Genomic DNA, 21,047 nt, shown 5'->3' with positions numbered 1-21,047 from the left:
CTTTTGAACTGTGGTGTTGGAGAAGGCTCTTGAGAGTCCCTTGGACTGCAAGGAGATCCAACCAGACCATCCTAAAGGAAATCAGTCCTGAATATTCTTTGGAAGAACTGATGCTGAAGCTGAAGCTCCAATACTTTGGCCACCTGATGCGATGAACTGACTCCCAGGAAAAGACTCTGATGCTGGGAAAGATTGAAGGCTGGAAGAGAAGGGGATGACAGAGGATGAGATGGTTGGATGGCATCACCAATGTGATGATATGAGTTTGAGTAAACTCTGGGAGTTGGTGATGGACACAGGGAGGCCTGGTGTGCTGCAGTACATGGAAGCACAAAGAGTTGGACACACTGAGCAACGGAACTGAACTGAACTTGATGGTTTGCCTTGGAAACGAACAGAGATCATTCTGCCATTTTTGAGATTGCATCCAAGTACTGCATTTTGGACTCTTTTGTTGACTATGAGGGCTACTTCATTTCTTCTAAGGGATCCTTGCCCACACAAGTAGATATAATGGTTATCTGAGTTAAATTCACCCATTCCAGTCTTTTTTAGTTCACTGATTCCTAAAATGACGATGTTCACTCTTGCCATCTCCTGTTTGACCACTTCCAATTTGCCTTGATTCATGGACCTAACATTCCAGTTCCTATGCAATATTACATCACCTGTCACATCCACAACTGGGTTTGTTTTTGCTTTGGCTTCATTTCTGCTCTTGTCCAATAGCATATTGGGCACCTACTCTTATGTGTGTGTGTGTGTGTGTGTGTGTGTCTGTGTGTGTGTGTGTGTGTGCTCGGTCATGTCTGACTCTTTGCAACCCCATGGACTATAGCCCGCCAGTCTCCTCTGTCCATGGAATTCTCCAGGCAAGAATACTGGAATGGGTTGCCATTTTCTTCTCCAGGGGATCTTCTCAACCCAGGGATCGAACCTGAGTCTCCTGCACTGAAGGCAGATTCTTCACTGTCTGGGCCACCAGGGAAGACTAGTTCCTTTCTTAATCCCGTTTAATTAAAAATTATTTTAAATGTGTAGTGTGACATGGACCATTTTTTAAAAGTCTTTATTGAATTTGATACAGTATTACTTCTGTTTTATGTTCTGGTTTTTTGACCTCGAGGCGTGTGGAATCTTTATTTCCCCAACCGGTGATAGAACCCATACCCTGCATGGGAAGGTGAAGGCTTTAACCACTGGGCAACCAGGGAAGTCCCTAAAAAATTATTTTTTGAAGTTATTTAATGGTAGTGAAATATGCACAACATGAAGTTATCATTTTAACTATTTGTGCCTGCACAGTTCGGTGGCATTGTTGTGCAACCATCACCGCCATTCCTCTCCAGAACTTTTTCCTCTTCTTCAGATCAAACTCTGTCCCCATGAAACAAACTCCTCATTCCACTCACCCCAGACCCTGGCAGCTACCGCTCTGCTTTCTTGTCTCTGTGGATCTGACTGCTCTAGGAAACTCACATGAGAGGGATCACATTATACGCATCTCTTAGTAAGTGACTTATTTCACTTGGTATAATGGCTTCAAGTTTCCGCCACAGGGTAGCATGCATCAGGGTCTTCTTCCTTTTTAAGGCAGAATGATACTCCACTGTATTATGGACCACATTTGGTTTATCTGCTCATCTGTTGACGGACACTCGCGTTGCTTTCGCCCTCTGGCTATTGTGAATAGCGCTGTTGTGAACAAGGGTGCACACATATCTGTATGAGTCCCTGCTTTCAATTCTTTTCAATATATACCTAAAGGTGAAGTTGGTGGATCATAGAGGGGTCACTCTTTCTTTTGAGAAACTTCCTTTCCGCTTTCAATAGAAACAGCACTGTTTTCCATTCCCACCAGCAATTCATGAGGGTTCCAATCTCTCCACGTCCTCACCCACACTTGCTGCTTTCTGTTCTTTTGATTACAGCAATCCTAGTGGATAAGAAACAGATGCCTGTTTAACTGGATGGTTACTTTTATAGCACCTGGTACATTTATGGAGGTAATTTGTTGAGTTTTCCATCTCTCCCGCTAGGCTGGGCATCCCTTTCAGTTGGGGAGCAGCTCTGCCTGCTTGTAACCCAGTGCCCACTGTTTATGACTAGATTCATTTTGTAACCCCTGGGCGCCCCCAGCTACTGGGAAGGCTGAGAGTGACTCACCAGAGTTCCCCCAGCTCTGCACAGATCCCTTCATTGTCCCTCTGCAGCTTTCATCTCCTGCTTCATCCCTGTTTCTGAGGAATTAGTGCTCCCACAGCTCCTTCGGAAGCAACACACTTCCAGAGGACACCCTAAAGTTTTATCACACGGCAGAAATGGTCTACTGGGCTGCTAGTTTTTCTTTTCCATGCCTTTTAGGTTTTCCATCTAGTAAGTATATTATGCTTGCTCAGTCACTTCAGTCATGTCTGTCTCTTTGCCACCCATGGACTGTAGCGCTCCATGCTCCTCTGTCCATGGGATTCTCCAGGCAGGAGTACTGGAGTGGATTGCCATTTCCTTCTCTAGGAAGTATATTATGCTTACACTATAAACTATGGTGTTGGTCCAAAAAAAAAAAAAAAAAAGGAATAAATTTTAGTGGATATGAAAGCGCTTTCACAAACCCAAGTCTACAGAAAAATGTCACATTGCTTAATGTTTAAAATCAAATTAAACCAACCTTGAATATTAAGTACAACTTTGATCTTGCAAAGCTGATAGAAAATCCACTATCAGTAAATACTAGAATCTGTCGTCATCAGGGCTTGCAAAGTCCCCAGCAGCTTTCTGCAGAGTACACCCTTTAAGGAGAGCCCTCGGGAGTTCAGGCCACACCAGCCATGCTTAAGAAAGGTAGTTGCCTAAGGCCTCATGACATTTTTTGCTCAGTTACTCAGTCATGTCTGATCCTTTGCGACCCAATGAACTGCAGCATGCCAGGCTTCCTTCTCTTTAACTCTCTCCCAGAGTTTGTTCAAACTCATGTCCATTGAGTCGGTAATGTCATCCAGCCATCTCATCCTCTGTCGTTCCCTTCTCTTCCTGCCTTCAATCTTTCCCAGAATCAGGGTCTTTTCCAAAAAGTTGGCTCTTCGCATCAGGTGGCCAAAGTATTGGAGCTTCAGCTTCAGCATCATTCCTTCCAATGAATATTCAAGGTTTATCTCCTTTAGGATTGACTGGCTTGATCTCCTTACAGTCCAAGGGACTCTCAAGAGTCTTCTCCAGCACCACAGTATGACATTTTGGATTTCAGCAAATCTGAAGGCATCACTCCAGGATATCTGCTGGGTTTGGTGCTAGAATCTTCTGTCACCATTTTTCTTGCCTGCCTCAGGAGCAGTTACCTGCAAAGCCTGTTTGCAAGTGCCAGGGTGAAGCTGCACACGGCTCAGTTGTCTGTGACCCTCTTCCTCTCCCAGTCAGGCCCAAAGCCAAGCCCCTGGCCTCTGCCTGGGTGCCTCTACCCACAGGCTCCACTTCTAGCAGCCTCTCCACCATGGGCTAAGCTGGGGCTGAGCTCAGCTCTCTGGAGTTGTTGAGGCTCCTTTCCATGCAAAATCAGCTAGAAGTGAGCAAGGAAAATGTACCGACTGCCTGCAGGGAGTTTCAATGTGGTGTTTCTGATCTTCATGGCACTTTCCTTAAGGTCATAACCAGCTCAGGCCTTTCTTACAAAATATCATCGACTGGGTGGTTTATTAAAAAGATGTGTGTTTCTTATGGTTCTGGAGGCTTAGAAGTGCAAGATTCAGGGCAGATGAGTTCCTGGTTTGCAGACGATCACCTTCCTACCATGTGTTCATGTGGCCTTTCCTGGGCATATGGGTGTAGAGAGAGAGCTGTCCTGTTTCTTCCTGTTTTTATGACATCATTAATCCATCCTGAGGGCGTCAAACATATACATTTCAGAGAGACACAAAGACGCAGTCTGTACCATTTCCCTTGGTGACTTGGATCCCGGCTCCTGGCATATAGTGGCTCCTCCCTGCAGAGCTGGGAGAATAGGCTCACTTCCTATTAGGTCCGGCCCAGCAGAGTCCGATTCTGCTCCCGTGAGCCTATCATGTGGTCACACCCAGACCTCAAGGGTCCCCGGATATGTGGACCTGATGGGCCAGCTGCTTCACCCCTCACTCTGAGGGGGAAACATGGATTTTTCTGGACAGTGAGTGAGCTGCCTAGGCCTTAAACAAATGGCCATCCTTGAGAGATAGAAATTGTAGGCTTTGATTAGGGCTTCCTAAGTGGTGCTAAGGTGATGTCATGGCATCCAGTCCCATCACTTCATGGCAAATAGATGGGGAAACAATAGAAACAGTGACAGACTATTTTCTTGAGCTCCAAAATCACTGCAGATGGTGACTGCAGCCATGAAATTAAAAGATGCTTTCTCCTTGGAAGAAAAGCTATGACCAACCTAGATAGCATATTGAAAAGCAGAGACATTACTTTGTCAACAAAGGTCCATCCCATCAAAGCTATGGTTTTTTCAGTAGTCATGTGTAGATGTGAGAGTTGGACCATAAAGAGAGCTGAGTGCTGAAGAATTGATGCTTTTGAATTGTGGTGTTGGACAAGACTCTTGAGAGTCCCTTGGACTGCAAGGAGATCCAGCCAGTCCATCTGAAAGGAAATCAGTCCTGAATATTCATTGGAAGGACTGATGTTGAAGCTGAAATTCCAATCCTTTGGCCACCTGATGCAAATAACTGATTCATTTGAAAAGACCCTGATGCTGGGAAAGATTGAAGGTGGGAGGAGAAGGGGATGACAGAGGATGAGATGGTTGGATGGTATCACTGACTTGCTGGACGTGAATTTAAGCAAGCTCTGGGAATTGGTGATGGACAGGGAAGCCTGGCGTGCTGCAGTCCATGGGGTTGCAGAAGTCGGATACGACTGAGTGACTGAACTGAAGTGGCTCTAGTGGTAAAGAACCATCTGCCAATGCAGAAGACTTCAGGGACATGGGCCAGATCCCTGGGTTGGGAAGATCCCCTGGAGGAGGGCATGCAACCCACTCCAGTATTCTTGTCTGGAGAATCCCCATGGACAGAGGAGTCTGGTGGGCTACTGTCCATGGGGTCACAAAGAGTCGCCCATAACTGAAGTGACTTAGCATGAATGCACGGTTGATTGGGACGGATTGTGGAGCAGAGGGGAGGCAGGAGTCAAAAAGGTCGGAATGAAACTGTTGGCTGGTGGCATCAGGCCCCCATTCACCAGACAGCACAGTGCATGGTGAACTCCTCAATCTCCCAATTCTCTTTTTCCAATCAGCTCACACTTAGTTGTATACACCTGCATTCTTTCCTTATGTAAAACCATTCAGGAGCATATACTGCCTGGTGTAGTCCATTAACATTAATAATGACTGATATTTAGGGTTTAATACATAAAAGCTTTACATAGATTATCTCAATTAATTTTTAGGAAGAGGCAGGCACTTTTATTAACCCCATTTGCCGTTGTGAAGATGGGGGTATGAATGAAAATAAACATTAATCCCAAAAGATATCTACACCTCCATGTTCACCCTGACATTATTTACAATAGCCAAGATACGGAGACAGCCTGAGTGCCCATCACTGGATGAATGGATAAAGAAAATGTGGTATATGTACACTGGAATACTTGTTGTTGTGCAATTACTAAGTCATGTCCGACTCTTTGCAATCCCATGGACTGTACCTGCCAGGCTCCTCTGTCCATGGGATTCTCCAGGCAAGAATACTGGAGTGGGTTGTCATTTCCTCCTCCAGAGGATCTTCTTGACCCATGGATTGAACCCACATCTCCTGTGTCTCCTGCATTGGCAGGCAGATTCTTTACTGCTGAGCCACCTGGGAAGCCCCTAAATAGATATTACCTCAATAGAAAAATTAAAAAAAAAAAAAAAGAGCTCACACATACACAAACACACACTAAAATGGAGGCTTGCAGAAATGAAGTAAGCTGTCCAGGGTCAAAGACCTGGCAAGACCAGATGGGACATGTGCCCAGGTGGGCTGTCTCTCGAATCTGTGCTCTTGACCAATACAGAATCCTCTATGTTTGTAAACTTGGGTCACCTTAATTTTGACAAATGCGGAGGTTGAAACCTGGGGGAAAGAGAACTGAGTGTCTAGGTGTCTCCTTCCATTAACGATTCTAGGTTATAGAACCCTCTATAAACCGACCACCCTCTCCCACCCACCGCTGCCTCAGCTCTTAGACTAGGTGGGGCAGCCCAACTGGGTCACAGAGGCTGCCAAGTGCCCTGTGTGAACCCCACTCTTTCCATGCCCACCATGTGATGCCCAGGCTGAGGGAGGTCCCTGTTCCCCAGAGACAGGGGGACAGGAAGTCTGGCCCTGTCGTGGTCTTTCTGCTCTGGTTTTCCCCTCCTGTGTCTCTCTCCTTAGAGACATAGTGAATCCTGGGAAGATTTGGAGGAAAGATACACTGCACTGATTTGGAGCTTATTTGTGAAAGTCCTCGTTCTAAATTCATCAGTTCCGGGTCTCATCAAGTAGTGGAAGAAAAGAATGTAGAGGCTTAGAGGAAGAAAAGAACTCTATCCCCAGACTTGTCACCTGTGTGTAAATAGGAATTTTATTTGGCTGCAAGTAATGGACCCCAAAAATAGTGGCTTAAATGAGATGTTATTTGTATTTCCTATAAGACATGGTGCCAGGCAGTCCAGTCTCTTCCCCTGGACCATTGATTCATTCAGGAAGGTTCTTTTTCCATCTCTCAAGACCAGGCTTGTGGGGAGGAAAGCAGGAGCTTCTGTTCTTTCTGCTCTGTCAGCATCTCAGAGTAGGGTCATCCATTCCCACGGGGCCCCGGAGGAACCAGGCATGAAACCCACACAGTCCCATTTCTCCCAGATAGCACATTGCCAAGAAGGGTATGTGGTGATGGGGTAGGGTGGGGGGCATTTTAGAGGAATGAATTAGTGGACGAGTCTGCAATTCCTGATGGAACAGAATGAAAACACAGTGGACACTGTCAAACAGGATACAATTTAACATCCCATCAGTTCTTTCAGCACTTAGATTAAATGGAATTCTCCCAGACAGAACAGCCATGGGTGGGATAATACAATCCAGTAACCAGATGCATGGATGCATCCATGGCATGGAAGGAGGCATGGTGGGGATTTTTTTTTTTTTGCCAGAAACGTGGCATCTGACCAAGCACATGCATTCCTCAGACTTCCATGTGGCAACGGTCTTTGGCAAAAGCCCCTCAGCCTGACCCAGGCATACTTCTTGGTCCACAGTCATATGGAGAAGCCCAGCGGAAGGGGTTGGTGAACTATGCTTGGAATCTCCTCATTCTTCTTGCTGAGAAACTAGCTTAAGGAGCAGGGAATGTGGGAGAGACTGCGGGAGCCTTCAAGGTCAGTCCAGACCTTGGATGCCTTCTAGAGTCTTGTGGTCCTCAAACTGCCCTCCGCCAAGACAACATGTGGTAGCAGCATCACCTGGCCCCCGTTCCATGGCAATGCCCAGATGACAAGCTTGTGAGGGGAGGAAATGAGACTTGAGACATGTGGATGACCATCGAACCAGCCAGGAGTCCTCCCTGCTTGCTCCCAGGTGGGAAAGCATAGAGGACTCTGAGAGTGACAGGGTAAGGCTGTTATGGAGTCTGCTTTCATGTCAGAAACCATCCGTAAGCCACATGAGGTGCTGGAACCACAGTGAGTGACATAGTGACTGACGACACCCCATGACGGGCCCTGACTGCCTGTGTGCAGGGGCCAGGTGACCGTGCTGTTTGAATGAGAAACATGGTCATTCTGGCTGAAACTCCCTGAACTCTGGCTCCTTGGGTGGGCGGGGCAGGGGGTGTCCCCATGTCACAGGTACCTGCCTCCACAGAATTTCCCATGATGCAGAGCGAACAAGGTGGTGTCCTGACTCTGCATATGGAACCACCGAGATAAAGATGGAGACACCTGGAGGCCTATTAGAGAGAGAGAAGTTGCCATAGTGATGCAGTCCAGGGCAAGGGCGGAGGCGGGGACAGAAGGCTGAGGTGACACTCCCCTGGTGATCAGATGCTGTCCACTGGGCCACAGGCCTATGGGAGCCTGGCTTCCTCACAGGTACCCTCCTGGTCTGGCCACCTCTGTATGCTGCAGAAAGCCTCTGTTTTGGGGAGCACTTACCTCACGGGGGATTTCTGTGTGGTTAGCCCTGGGGAACCCCCACTCAGTCTCTGCCACAGACCCAGGAGGACTTCGAGGAGAAGCTGCAGTAAGGCACTTGGGGAAGCAGGTGGCGGGGCGAGGAGCAGGCCAAGGGAGGGGCTCAGGTGACCATTCCAGATCAGGGAACTTGCTCCACGGTTTCCTAATCATATCCTGCTCCCCTCCCCCAGCTCCGCACACACTGTTCCCGCCAAATGCTTTCCCTTCCTGCCTGTGCCAGTTCTCCTCTTTCCTCCGGTTCTGTTGTTTCTGTTGGCTGCACAGCCTCCAGCTAGACCAGACTGCTGCTCCCCGTCCTGCCGCCATGTTCTTGCCCCCACCCTCACAGCCCCAGAAAGGACTCAGCACTGGGTGTCTGGCCGCCTGTTGGCCTGGCCGTGTCTTTCTCTTCATGTGGAAGATGAATGCAGGGAGCGGCTGTCTAGCTTGCTCCGTCTCAGGGCCTGGCCCCGAGCTGAGCCCTCGCTGAATGTGGGTGTGTGGGTGGGGCTGGGAGAGCAGAAGTCGGGACTTTCTGAAGTAAAAGCCGTCTCTGGAAACCTCCAGACACTCAGCTGTGGAGTCGAATCTCTGGGTTGTGATTCTCGATGGGGATGAAGCAGAGCAAACACTTACAGCAGCCCTCCGCAGCAGCTCTCCACCCAGCTGTTCCAGAATCCGGGGTCGGGGGAGAAGGAAGTTAGGGCAACATGTGCTTGTTCTTGGCTAAGCGTCCAGTTCAGATGGAAGAGTAGTCACAGAGGAGTTAGAAGGTCAAGGGGAGACTGTGATACCCCCTAGCACATGCCACCACCCCTGGTGTAAATACTGTGTAACTGAAGGTTAAATTGCTTCTCCGACTAACTCCCAGAGCCGTTTCCAGGGGAGAATGTGCCTTCTTGGAAAGTGTTTCTTCCCAGTCACACTTCAGTTCTCTTTGGAATGTTTGGTACTTGTGACTTATCTCATCTCTTGAAATGCAAGCTAGCAACTCGCCCACAGAGAGAGCTGGGGTGGGTAAGCCCAAGGGTCAGGACTTCCCTCCTCTCTGCAAAGGGCCTCTGCTGGTCAGTCTGGATTCTGGAAGGGAGCAAATGCAGAATCCAGTTCAGGCACTCAGAAGTGTAAGCAGGAGGTTCTTCTTGGGGGATAGTCCATCTCAAGGAATTTCCCAACATGCATAGCGCTTGGCAGAGCACATTCATTAGATGAGTGACACCTGGATGCACAGGCCGAGGTGAAGCCATGGAAGACAATGGCTACAGCCAGGATCTGGGGGGAAGCGTAGGACACAACAGAGACTAAATGAGATCATCCAGTGGTGCCTCCCAGCCACACGGAGGGCGCAGCCCTGAGCTTGATTTTTCCCATGGGGCCCAGAAGAGGGTTTGCCTGCATCAGTTTTATGGCAGACTCCACCACCCAAGAGACCAGAGATGTTGGACTTTGGCCATCACGCTTTCTCCTGGACAAGGTGTTGGGGTGGTGGGGCGGTCAGAGGGCAAGGTTGTCATCAGCGGTTCAGGAAGAAGGACTTGAGGTTCTGGAAGAACACTGACTTCTGTCTCTGCTTCTGTTTCTTCTTAATGATGGGCACCCAGACCAGCCCACATACCAGCATCATGAGTCCCAGAGACAGGAAGGCAGGCCCCACCATCTTCAGGACCTTGAGGCTCATATTGCCCAGGTTCAGGGTGTAGGCCAAGCAGGTGATGACCACACCGAAGAGGAGGATGGCACCACCCACGGACATGATAATGACGGGTTTGCGGTAGATTTCCCAGTTACTCCGGGGAGTGGCGGTCCAGACGGACTCACTTCTGGAGCTGATGCACAGGGAGCTGGCTGTCTGGCTGGGCAGAAGGTCCTTGGACTCCGGAGACTTCTCTTCAACCTCCAGGGCCTTGGGGAGGGCCTCCATGGTCACCACTTCTCGAGCCTGGGCTCCTGGTACTGGCAACGGTTAGAAGCAAGGGCAAGGACTCTTCACACACCCTTCCTGTTCTCAGCATCCGTCTCCAGCCTGGCTCTCAGTGCTGAAGTCAAAAGGAAAAGCAGATGAGATCTACAAAAATAAGAAGCCTCTCAAGCTGGTTTTTTTTCCCCCATGTGAGAGATAATTCCCTGGTGGCTCAGATGGTAAAGAATCTCTCTGCAATGCAGGAGACCTGGATTCAATCCCTGGGTCGGGAAGATCCCCTGGAGAAGGAAATGGCAACCCACTCCGGTATTCCTGCCTGGAGAATTCCATGGACAGAGGAGCCTGGTGGGCTACAGTCCATGGGGTCGCAAAGACTCAGACACAACTGAGCGACTAAGACTTTAACCAACTCTTCTTATTATTTAATCAGGGAACAATGATGTCCTTTAAAAGAACAAACAAAAGCTATAATTTACGAAATGGCATCTTATTTTCAGACTCAGCCACTTTCCAGCTGTGTGATCTAGAGTGCGTTACGGCCCTGGTCCTCGGCATCCCTTCCAGTCCCCCCTCCTGGTGCCTCACATTCTTCCTCTCCCTTTGTGTTTCCTGTTGGGGCACCTCAGACCCCCTCTCAAACAGCATTTACTAATATCCCTTTTTGTGAGCAGGATGGGAGAGATTTCGGTACACAGCAGTAAATTTACTGGGAAGGTGGGCTGTGTTGGATGAGGACTGAAGGCCCCGAGGGGCTGGGCTGGGAGGAGTCAGTGGAAGGAAGGCCTGGGGTGCAGGCCTCTTGGACTATCCATGGGTTTGCATGTTGGCTCAGCCCCAAGGGGAGCAATTTGAGAAGGGAGATGGAGGTCCTTTTCCTTTGGAGGCCACTTCTGGGTGTCAGGAGGCAGGTGTAGTGTGTGGAGATGTATCAATATCTGTTGCACAGAACTAGGGAAGGTCAGGCTGCAGGCTGGCACCAGGAGGGAACACCAGCCTGGGGCTCCAGAGCATGAGGAGGAGAGAATGAACTCCACACCTGTCCATGCCGGACCCCAAACTTGAGCAAGAGAAGCCAGATGCTATCTTCCACTTACAGAAGATTCAAAAACATGTAAGACGATCAGTGCCGCATAGTGGTTCCCTTCAGTTGGGGTGGTGACCGGAAGGGGGACTAGATGGAAACTTCTGGAGTGCCATCATGGTCCAACTGTCTATCTGGCCATAGCCGGTTACATGGGCTGTTTACTGTGACATGACTACTCTCACGTGTGCGTGATAAAGATCAGTAAAATGGCATGGACCTAGAGACGATCATACTAAGTGAAGTAAGCCAGACAGAGAAAGAAAATGTCATGTTGTTTATATGTGGAATCTAAAAAAATGATAGAAATGAACTTAAATACAAAACAGACACTGACCCATAGACACAGAAAACAAACTTATGGTTACCAAAGGGAAAAGGGATAAATTAAAAAAAAGAGAAAATATCAGTAAAATATTTCAATAAGGAAAATCAAAAAATGTAACTAAATACATGTTCCTTTTTTGGATTCTGACTAGACGAGACCAACCGGTACATTTTAGGATAGTTTTAGGGAAATTTGGCTTTGGTTTGGATGTTAAATGCCACTGGGGATTTAAAATGTGTACTGGGGGCTTCCCTGGCAGTCCAGTGGATAGGACTTTCACTGCTGGGTTCGATCCCTGATTGGGGAACTAAGATCCCTCAAGCCCTGCGGTGTGTCTAAAAAAATTTTTTGTATTCAGTATAATGATGATACTGTGGACACAGAAGAAAGCGTCTTAATGAGTATAGAGTTATATCTTGAAACCACATATGGGGATGAAATGTCTCAATGGCATGATACACATGAAAACATGAACCTCCAGATCAGACATGACAAACTGTTGAAGGTTATAAAATCTTTCTGTGGAAGATGGATGTATGGAGGTTCATTATCTTACTATCTTACCTAAGTTGTTTATCCTACTAGAAACATGTTTGCAAATGTCTGTAATAGATGAGACACTGAATATACAAACGGACAACAGCCACACATGTATCAAAGCAGGACTCTGACCCACAACTTGCAGCAACCAGCCTGAGAAACCAGCCCTGAGAAACCACCAGCTCGGGAAGCCAACCCTCTCTCTGGAAGTCAGACTTTCAGGAAGTCACACCACTATTCCTAGTAACCAGCCCCACAAGCCTAACAGTAACTGCAGACAACTACTTTTGACAAATACACCAAAACTATTCCACGGGGGACAGGGAAGTCATCGCAACCAATGGTGCTGGAATAACTGAATATTCATATGGAAAAAAATGAAACTTGTCCCCACCTCATATCATCAACAAAAAATGAATTTGCGATAGATCATGGGCAAAACCCGAACTTAAAAGTGAAAACCAGAAAGCTCTTAGGAGAAAAAAATAGAAGGATATCTTTGTGACCTGGAAGTTGGCAAATTTCTTAGGACAGAGATGGCAATAACCAAGGAAGAAAAAAAAATCAATAAATTAGATTTCATCATAATTTAAACTCCTGCTCATTGAAAGCTACCAGAAGAAAATGAACAGGCAAGCTATGGACTGGGAGAAAATTTTAGCAAAATATGTATTGTCAAAAGATTTGCATCTGGAATATGTAAAGAACTACCACATGGGATTAATATCAACACAAACAGCACAATTTGAAAAATGGGCAAAAGATTTGAACAGATCCATTACAGAGGAAGACAGATGAAGAAGAAATCCATGAAAAAAAAAAACCCTTGAGATTGACATGCAAATTAAATGAAAGATGAAATGCAAATTAAAACCACAAGGAGATACATTCACTCACTAGAATGGCTAAACTTTAAACATCTCACCACACAAATGCTGGTGAGCGTGGGGAACAAGCAGAGCTCTCGTGCGCTGCTGGTGGGAATGTAAAATGGGACAGCGACTTTGGAACCAGGTCAAATAGTTTCTTGCAAAGTGAAGCATCCACCTTCCCTTTGAGCCAGCAATTCCACTCCAAGATAAATGGAAACCTATGTGCACCAAGTTATGACCAACCTAGATAGCATATTCAAAAGCAGAGACATTACTTTGCCAACAAAGGTTCGTCTAGTCAAGGCTATGGTTTTTCCTGTGGTCATGTACAAATGTGAGAGTTGGACTGTGAAGAAGGCTGAGCACCGAAGAATTGATGCTTTTGAACTGTGGTGTTGGAGAAGACTCTTGAGAGTCCCTTGGACTGCAAGGAGATCCAACCAGTCCATTCTGAAGGAGATCAGCCCTGGGATTGCTTTGGAAGGAATGATGCTAAAGCTGAAACTCCAGTACTTTGGCCACCTCATGTGAAGAGTTGACTCATTGGAAAAGACTCTGATGCTGGGAGGGATTGGGGGCAAGAGGAGAAGGGGACAACAGAGGATGAGATGGCTGGATGGCATCACTAACTCGATGGATGTGAGTCTCAGTGAACTCTGGGAGTTGGTGATGGACAGGGAGGCCTGGTGTGCTGTGATTCATGGGGTCGCAGAGTCGGACACGACTGAGAGACTGATCTGATCTGATCTGATGTGCACCAAGGCTTGTTTAAGAATATTTATTGCAGCTTTGTTCATAGTAGCTCTAATCCAGAAAACAACCCCAATATCCACAAACAGAAGAAAAGATGAACATACGTTATATGTTCACAAATACACAAAATACTATTCAACAATAAAAAAGAACCAACTTTGGATACACACACAACTTGGATGAGTCCCATAGATGTGGTGTGAAAGAAATCAGATATGAATGAACACATATAGTATATGTTTCCACTTATATGATCTTCTAGAACTTTCTAGGGACTAATCTAAGGTGACAGATCTCAAAACAGTGGTTGTAGGGGTGGGGAGGAAATAACTGGGACTTTCTGGGGCCAATGGAAATGTTCCATCTCTTTATATCAGTGTAGGTTACATAAAGGATCCATTTGTCAATGTGGTACACTAAGATTTGAGCATTGCAAAGTGTATAAATTATACCCAGTGAAAAAGAACTGTAAAAGTCGTAGTAAGAATAATCGAGTGGGTCAGTCTGGGGAGCAGGTGAAAGTGTAGTTAAACCAAGAACAGCGGAGTGTTGATAATGGTTGAAGTCCTATGATGGAAGTTGGGATCCAGAGTAGAGGTGTGGGCAGGAAGCACGTTACCCCAGAAAAGGAAAGTGGGGGTGTGGGCAGGGGCAAAGTGATCCCAGAATAGGACAGAGAAGGAAATCTATGAGGTGAGAGTGTCACCTGGCTGTTACAGGAACCCTCTGTGCTGATTCTGAGAAAGAGGAGATCCTGAGAGAAAGAGAAGGTACATCTTTGAGAGACTGGGATTTGAGGACAGAAGATGGAGGTGGAGATGCAGACAGAGGTGGAGACGGAGGAGACAGAGGTGGAGATAAGAGATGGAGATGACAGAGATGAAGGCAGAGATGAGAGGGGACGATGGAGGCAGAGGTGGAGTTGAGAGATAGAGGGAGAGACAGAACACGAATTTTACTGTTTTCACCTCATCTCTGGAAAGCTATGCCCAGACAGTAAAGCGTCTGCTTATAATGCGGGAGACCCGAGTTCGATCCCTGGGTCAGGAAGATCCCCTGGAGAAGGAAACAGCAACCCACTCCAGTATTCTTGCCTGGAAAATCCCGTGGACAGAGGAGCCTGGCGAGCTACAGTCCATGGGACCGCAAAGAGTCGGACATGACTGAGCAACTTCACTTTCACTTTCTTTCTTGAAGGAAAACTCTTTCACAGAGCCAGGAGGCCCTGGACAGAGCAAAGACAGGATTTGGTTGGCAGAACTAGTGTCCAGAAGGGACTGTCTCTAATCTTGTTAGAGCATGTCTCCTTATCTGTGGCATATTTGTAATGGGCCAGGTATTTGGAGACCCTGCCTACGAATATCTCTTCCGTGTTTGCCCTTTGACCTTGTGTTCCCCACGTTGCTCCATAGCGCTTCTTCCTGACACCGCACCAAACTCTAGACGTGGAGCCACAGACACATGTCCCTCTCCGAAGAGGAGCTCTGGGCGTCCACATTTCCTGGCTCAGCAGCATCTCTGATGAACGAGGTAAAGTGATGTCTCAAATGAGAGGGGAGAGAAGCAGGAACTTTCTGGCTCTTTCTCACTCACTCATAGGTTCATTCGCCAACGGGCAGTTGGGTGGGTGGCATGGATCGTGCAAGCTGGTGCAACACCGAGTGTCCAGGATAGTAAGGACCATATAGTTTTCCCTCCGGCAGATTCTCGAGTGTCAGAAATGCACCACTTAACGGACGGCAGTTGAAAGCGAAATAAGCGGGTCACTGCGCTGGAGATGACCAGAGGCATGTCTGTTCTTACAGGGCTGTACGTTCTCCAGTTGCTCCCTGAGTCCTTACAGGGCTGGGCCTGGGGCTTCCTCGGCTTCCCGTGCCCTCCAGCAGGTAGCTCAGCACCTGGCTGGGGCTTGGGGATCACCAGTCCTGTGTTAAATGACTCACTAAGCAGCGGAACTGCGACGGGAAGATTGAGCATCACAGGGTCAAGTCTCCATTGCCATTCCTCCCCATCCATCACTCGTCCCCTTTGCTCTTACAGGGGGTGGAAGGATGGGACTGGCTAACTTGGGGGCAGGAGAGGAAGCTGTGAGGAGCAGGGGGACCCTCTGACTGCCCCCCTCCCTCCCTGGTCTCTGATGGACAGACCTGTGGTCAAGGCTGGGTGCTTTCTTCTGGCTGGCCTTCCTGAAGTCTGCAGGGTGCCCCAGTGGCTTCTCCAAACAGAGACGGCACCTGGTGCATCAGGGGAGGGTCGACACTTCATACAGTAACAATAACTGTCATTTCTCCGACTCTCACTAGGGGCTGAGGACCAGGCTGAGTGCCTTTTCAGCAGTGCGTCATTTCCTTTTCCTGACAAGTCACTGAGATTGGGACAATTATTATCCCATTTTGCAGGTGAGGAAACTGAGGATCAGAGAGGTTAGGTGGTTTGCCCAAAGTTACTCAGCAGGTGCATAGAGAACCAGGCTAGAAATGGGAGTCGTGGAGCCTGTTTGGCTGCAGAGCCTGGGTTCGAGTCTATCCTGCTCCCCGTTGGGAAGGTTTTGAGCTTTTGGTTTTCTTTTTAAACGAGGGGAGTGGTGAGTGAGGAGCACAATGGGGGCCTGGGCCATGAACAGAATTGCAGGGTGGCCGCTTCGGGTGAGGCATCAGGCCGACATTGCTGGGTGAGACTGCTGAGGATGTGCAGGCTGGAGTGTGGGGCCTTGAGCTGCAAGCAGCAGAGCAACAAGAGGCCTGTGACAGCGGCCACAAAGCACCCCACTCCCCGCCACTGCCATCATCCCAGCAGAGCACAAAACGCCTGGAACCTGCCACTTTCTTCACCTGCAGCATCTCTTAATAGCTCCACGAGGTTACTGTTGTTGTTTAGTCGCTAAGTCACGCCCGACTCTTTGTGACCCCATGGACTGCAGCATACCAGGCTCCCCTGTCCATGGGATTTCCCAAGCAAGAATACTGGAAAGTGAAATGAACGTGGTAGTCACTCAGTCTTGTCTGACTCTTTTCGACCCCATGGACTGTAGCCCAACAAGCTCCTCTGTTCATGGAACTCTCCAGGCAAGAATATTGGAGTGGGTTGCCATTTCCTTCTCCAGAGGATCTTCCTGACCCAGGGATTGAACCCAAGTCTCCTGCATTGGCACGTGGGTTCTTTACCACTGAGTCGCCAGGGAAGCCCCAGCTCTATGAGGGTGGTACTGTATTATTATTCCCATTTTACAGATAAGGAAACCGAGGCTCAGAGCTGCCTAAACCCAAGTTATGGTCCTTATACTCAACTGTGTTTGCTCAAGGAAGAAGCCTGCCTTTCCCCTTCACTTAACACTGTCAATATTAATAGATTTCCTGCTTTGGCCAATAAAATGTCAAAATGCCCAGTTAAATTTGCATTTCAGATAAGCGATGGATGCTTTTACTTATAAGAATGTTCCAAAGGTGACCTGGGACATCCTTACACCGAAATGCATTTGTTGTTTGTGAGAAGTTCAAAAGTAGCTGGCATCCTTGTTAATATATCTGCAACCCTGATATGATAGGAGGCCCCATTGTGCTTGGGGCTGGAGTTATCAGTCCTTTTTCAAGCTTCTCGTCCCTGACAGGAGCTGGGCTATTCTGGGAATTGCAGGGACTGAGAGCAGGGGAGACACGGCTCATGTCTCTCAGCCAGGAGGTGGCCCAGAGGGAAGGGTCCTCTTGTGGGACAATAGGGGAGGGCAGGTTGCAAAACACAAGTGACAGAGATAAGAGGATTCCTGAGAAAGACGCAAGCGTGAGTTCTGTTTGGAGTTCCCGAGACGTGGAGGGTCTAGCCTCTCCCCCCAGGGTCCCCACAGCACCCCCACCCAGCTGTCACTGCTGGCCGCTGGCCACCCCCCAACCAGACATTCCATTGGCGACCCTGTCCCCGATGAGGTGAGTGGTACCCTACTGCTTGATCTGATATGGTTTCCGAATCCGCTGCTGCTGTACCCGGGGCAGGGCCCCCTGTCTGTCAGCTGCTCCCAGGGCTTCTAGGAAGGGAAGTTCTCCAGCTCCATCTAAACAGAGCCACTCACCTCACTCTTCACGCAGCCGGAGCCCAGGTCCTGCCCAGTAACAAGGTGGAAAAACAGCTCAGGTGGTAACGTCTGCTTTTCCCTGGGTGTGTGGTCCCCAAGGCACACGTCTCCCTTGCACGTTTTGTCCATGTTTATATGGGCCAGCCTGCTATCCCCTTCCTGACACAGAGCCTGCCCAGCCCCTGCCGCACCTGCCCTGGGCGCCTGCCACACCTGCAGCTGGTAGGATGGACTGGCAGACATTGAGGTCTGATGGGGATGCCTAGGTCTAGTTCTGAGGTCCCTCTGTGGCCTCTGGGACCTAAGGACGCCTAGCACTTCGAAGTCAGGATGTTTGGCTTGTCTGTGTCAGCTAGGGAGGGTGGTCCCCGCCCACGGCTGTGGAGGGTGAAGGCTGGTTGCCCTACTACAGGGCAGAGGCAGCCGCCTGCACCCAGCTTCTCTTTCTCCAGGTGCAGCGTGGGGCGGGGCAGCCCACCCAATCACCTCTCTCCCCTGGCACAGCCAGCCTGCCTCCCCTTAGCTGGCTGTGTACACCTGCCTCCCACCTCCGGCTCACAGACTCAAGGTGCTCTAAAGCAAAGTTAAAACTGGCTCCTTCCTCCAGGGAAGTGGGAGGAGGGGCAGAGGGCCAGTGGCCTCTTTACTTACTGTGCTCAACGCCCCCCGGGGAAGATGGGGGAGTCCTGGGGATCTCATACAACTGGCGCCAGGAGGAAGCGGGCAGTGAGTTCCTGCTCAAGTCCTGCACCCTAGCCCCCGGGAAGAAGCCTCCCTGGCCCCTCCAGGAGCCTTGTGCAGCGAATCCCAGCGCAGAGCTGGCTCCAGCGGGGTGAGCTCACCAGGATGTGGGCTAATGGGTTAACCCTTGGTGGGCCGCCGGCAGAGGCGCTTGTGATAGGGCTTTGGCTCAGCTCTGCTCAGCCTCTAGTAGATGAAGCTGGTGAAAAATTAATGAAGCTTCTCTGCAGTTGGTCTTCAGGTTTCAGGGAGATTTGGATGAGGCTGGTGTGTGGGCAGAGCCACACCTCCTAACCCCAGGCTCAGAAATCTGGAGATGTGGGTCCCTGGGTCAGTGGAGTGTGTGACCATGATGGAGGTGGCTGCTAAAAAGTGGGTCACTCAGAGTCTGCACTAGCTCGGTCCAGGGCAGGTCTTGGCCATGGGACCTGGGGAGGCCTGTTTGTTCTGGATGTAGGAGAAAGCAAGTGTAGACTTTTTTTTTAGCATCCTCGGTTCCAAGACAGCAGGGGTACCTCTGGGAGCACCCCGAGGCCTATGTGTGGGCATCCTATGTGACCCGAGGCCAGGAACCCACAGCCGAAGGTCAGAGGGGCACAGAGGGCCCTACCCCAGCCCCGGGCCCAGATGTCCCTGAACTGGGGGCAAAGCAGCACGTTGACCTTCGCTTCTCCCCTCTTTCCCGACGGCACCCCTGTGCTTTTCCTGTTACTTATCATGGTGATAAGAAGCCAGTGAGGAATGTCACTGCACTGGAGGGGCAGGGTCTCCATCTCTGTTAGCAGTTACCACATTGTGCTGTCAGAAGCCAGGTGTGAGGTGATGAAGAATGAATGTGAGTCTGCACCCTGAAGCCAACAAGAAAGCCAGGCTGACCCTCTGTTCTCACACCAACTCCAGGAGGATAAGCCTTTCTTCTCACTGGTTGGGAGCCCCAGGGTGAGGCTGGAGAGGTCCCTGCTAGGTAACAGGACTGGGTGAGGACTCCCTAGGTGGCCTATAGGGGAGACTCTCCTAGGAGGGACCTGGGACGTGCAGACCAGGCAGGGGTGGGAATCTGGTGAGATGAAGTTTCCAGCGGGGGAAGGCTCTGCAGAGGTTGATGTGGGATGAGGGGCCTGAGAAGCAGAGGGCCGGAGGACAGGCCGTCCACCGAGCCGCTGGAGGGGCTTGAGCTGAGGGGGCTTTTCCTCTGGCCTCCTTTGGAAGCTGAGCATTCTCTGTGCAGGGGCTGAGTGACCAGGGGACCTGGACTTGGAGGCTTTTGAGACTGTTGCTTGCTCTGCTGTAGCTGCCTCTGCAGTCCTACAGTCGGTTTGTCAAGCCCGATAGCCTGGCTGGTGAAGAAACCCGGGGGTGACTTACTTTGCAAGGCAAATAATCAGATCATCTCTTTTCCCCTGGTTCAGATTTCTATGCTCTCCTCCACCCTCTGTAGGGTGTGGCAGGCGGTGGAGTAACAGCCATCAGAAAGACAAACCCTTATTTAGCATTTCCTCTGTGTCAGGCACCAGTCTAAGCACTTTCTGTGTAGAAATTCACTGATTCCCCCACAGAATCTGATCGGGATGTGAGGTATATTGCTATCCTTATATTTGGCTTTGCACAAATTACTTAACTTCTCTGAGCCTTAATTTTTTCATTTGTTAAGTGGATGTGATCATTGCTACCTTAGATAGCTTTTGCAAGGCTAGCATAAGAAAATGCAGACAGAAAGGGCTTGATGAATATATGTATAGCTTCCTTGTAGCTCAGATGGTAAAGAATCTGCCTGTAGTGCAGGAGACCTGTGTTTGATCCCTGGGTTGGGAAGATCCCCTGGAGAAGGAAATGGCTACCCACTCCAGTATTCTTGCCTGGAGGATCCCACGGACAGAGGAGCCTGGTGGGCTACAGTTCATGGGGTCGCAAAGGGTTGGATAGACTGAGTGACTAACACTATTACATATTGTATATGAATACATAATTCACATATTGTGCTCAGTCACTTCAGTCGTGTCCGACTCTCTGCGACCCCATGGACCACGGCCGGCTAGGCTCTTCTGTCCATGGAATTCTCCAGGCAAGAATACTGGAGTGGGTTGCCATTTCCTTCTCCAGTGACAAAGTGTGAAGTGACTGACGTGAAGTCGCTCAGTCGTGTATGACTCTTTGCGACCCCATGGACTGTAGCCTACCAGGCTCCATCATCCGTGGAATTTTCCAGGCAAGAGTACTGGAGTGGGTTGCTATTTCCTTCTCCAAATTCACATATTACATAATCATAATATCTAATACATGATATATGATTAATGTATCACATATTAGATATAATGTGTATATTATGTAGAGTGTATGTATGTATATAATATCAATGTATTATATACACATGTGTATGTATGTGTGTGTGTGTGTATATATATATATACACACACATATATAAGCACATACACAAACTTGGGAGATCTGGGCCCAGGAACAAGTGTCCAGGTACAAGCTGGGCTGTCTGCAGGCTCCTCCCTCACAGGACAGAGGAGGTATCACAGGCAGTTGTGGTATCGAGGGGGCAGAAAGCAGGCCCAAGCCCTGCCTG

At 49.0% G+C, this 21,047-nt stretch overlaps 1 protein-coding gene across 1 annotated transcript; it reads right to left on the bottom strand.

Moving 5' to 3' along the window:
• Positions 1–9,686: 9,686 nt before the first annotated feature.
• PIRT (phosphoinositide interacting regulator of transient receptor potential channels) lies at positions 9,687–17,863 on the bottom strand. Its single transcript, XM_055579635.1, has 4 exons — positions 17,732–17,863; positions 16,332–16,383; positions 15,510–15,623; positions 9,687–10,126 (listed from the first exon to the last, which is right to left on the bottom strand). The coding sequence occupies exons 1-4, from the start codon at positions 17,861–17,863 to the stop codon at positions 9,687–9,689; spliced, it is 738 nt and encodes a 245-aa protein (XP_055435610.1).
• Positions 17,864–21,047: the final 3,184 nt, after the last annotated feature.

This window comes from Bubalus kerabau, chromosome 4, assembly GCF_029407905.1.
Source record: "Bubalus kerabau isolate K-KA32 ecotype Philippines breed swamp buffalo chromosome 4, PCC_UOA_SB_1v2, whole genome shotgun sequence".
Classification (NCBI taxonomy): Eukaryota; Metazoa; Chordata; class Mammalia; order Artiodactyla; family Bovidae; genus Bubalus; species Bubalus kerabau.
Note: the sequence above shows the minus strand (reverse complement) of the source record. Positions and strands in the feature narration are given on the sequence as shown.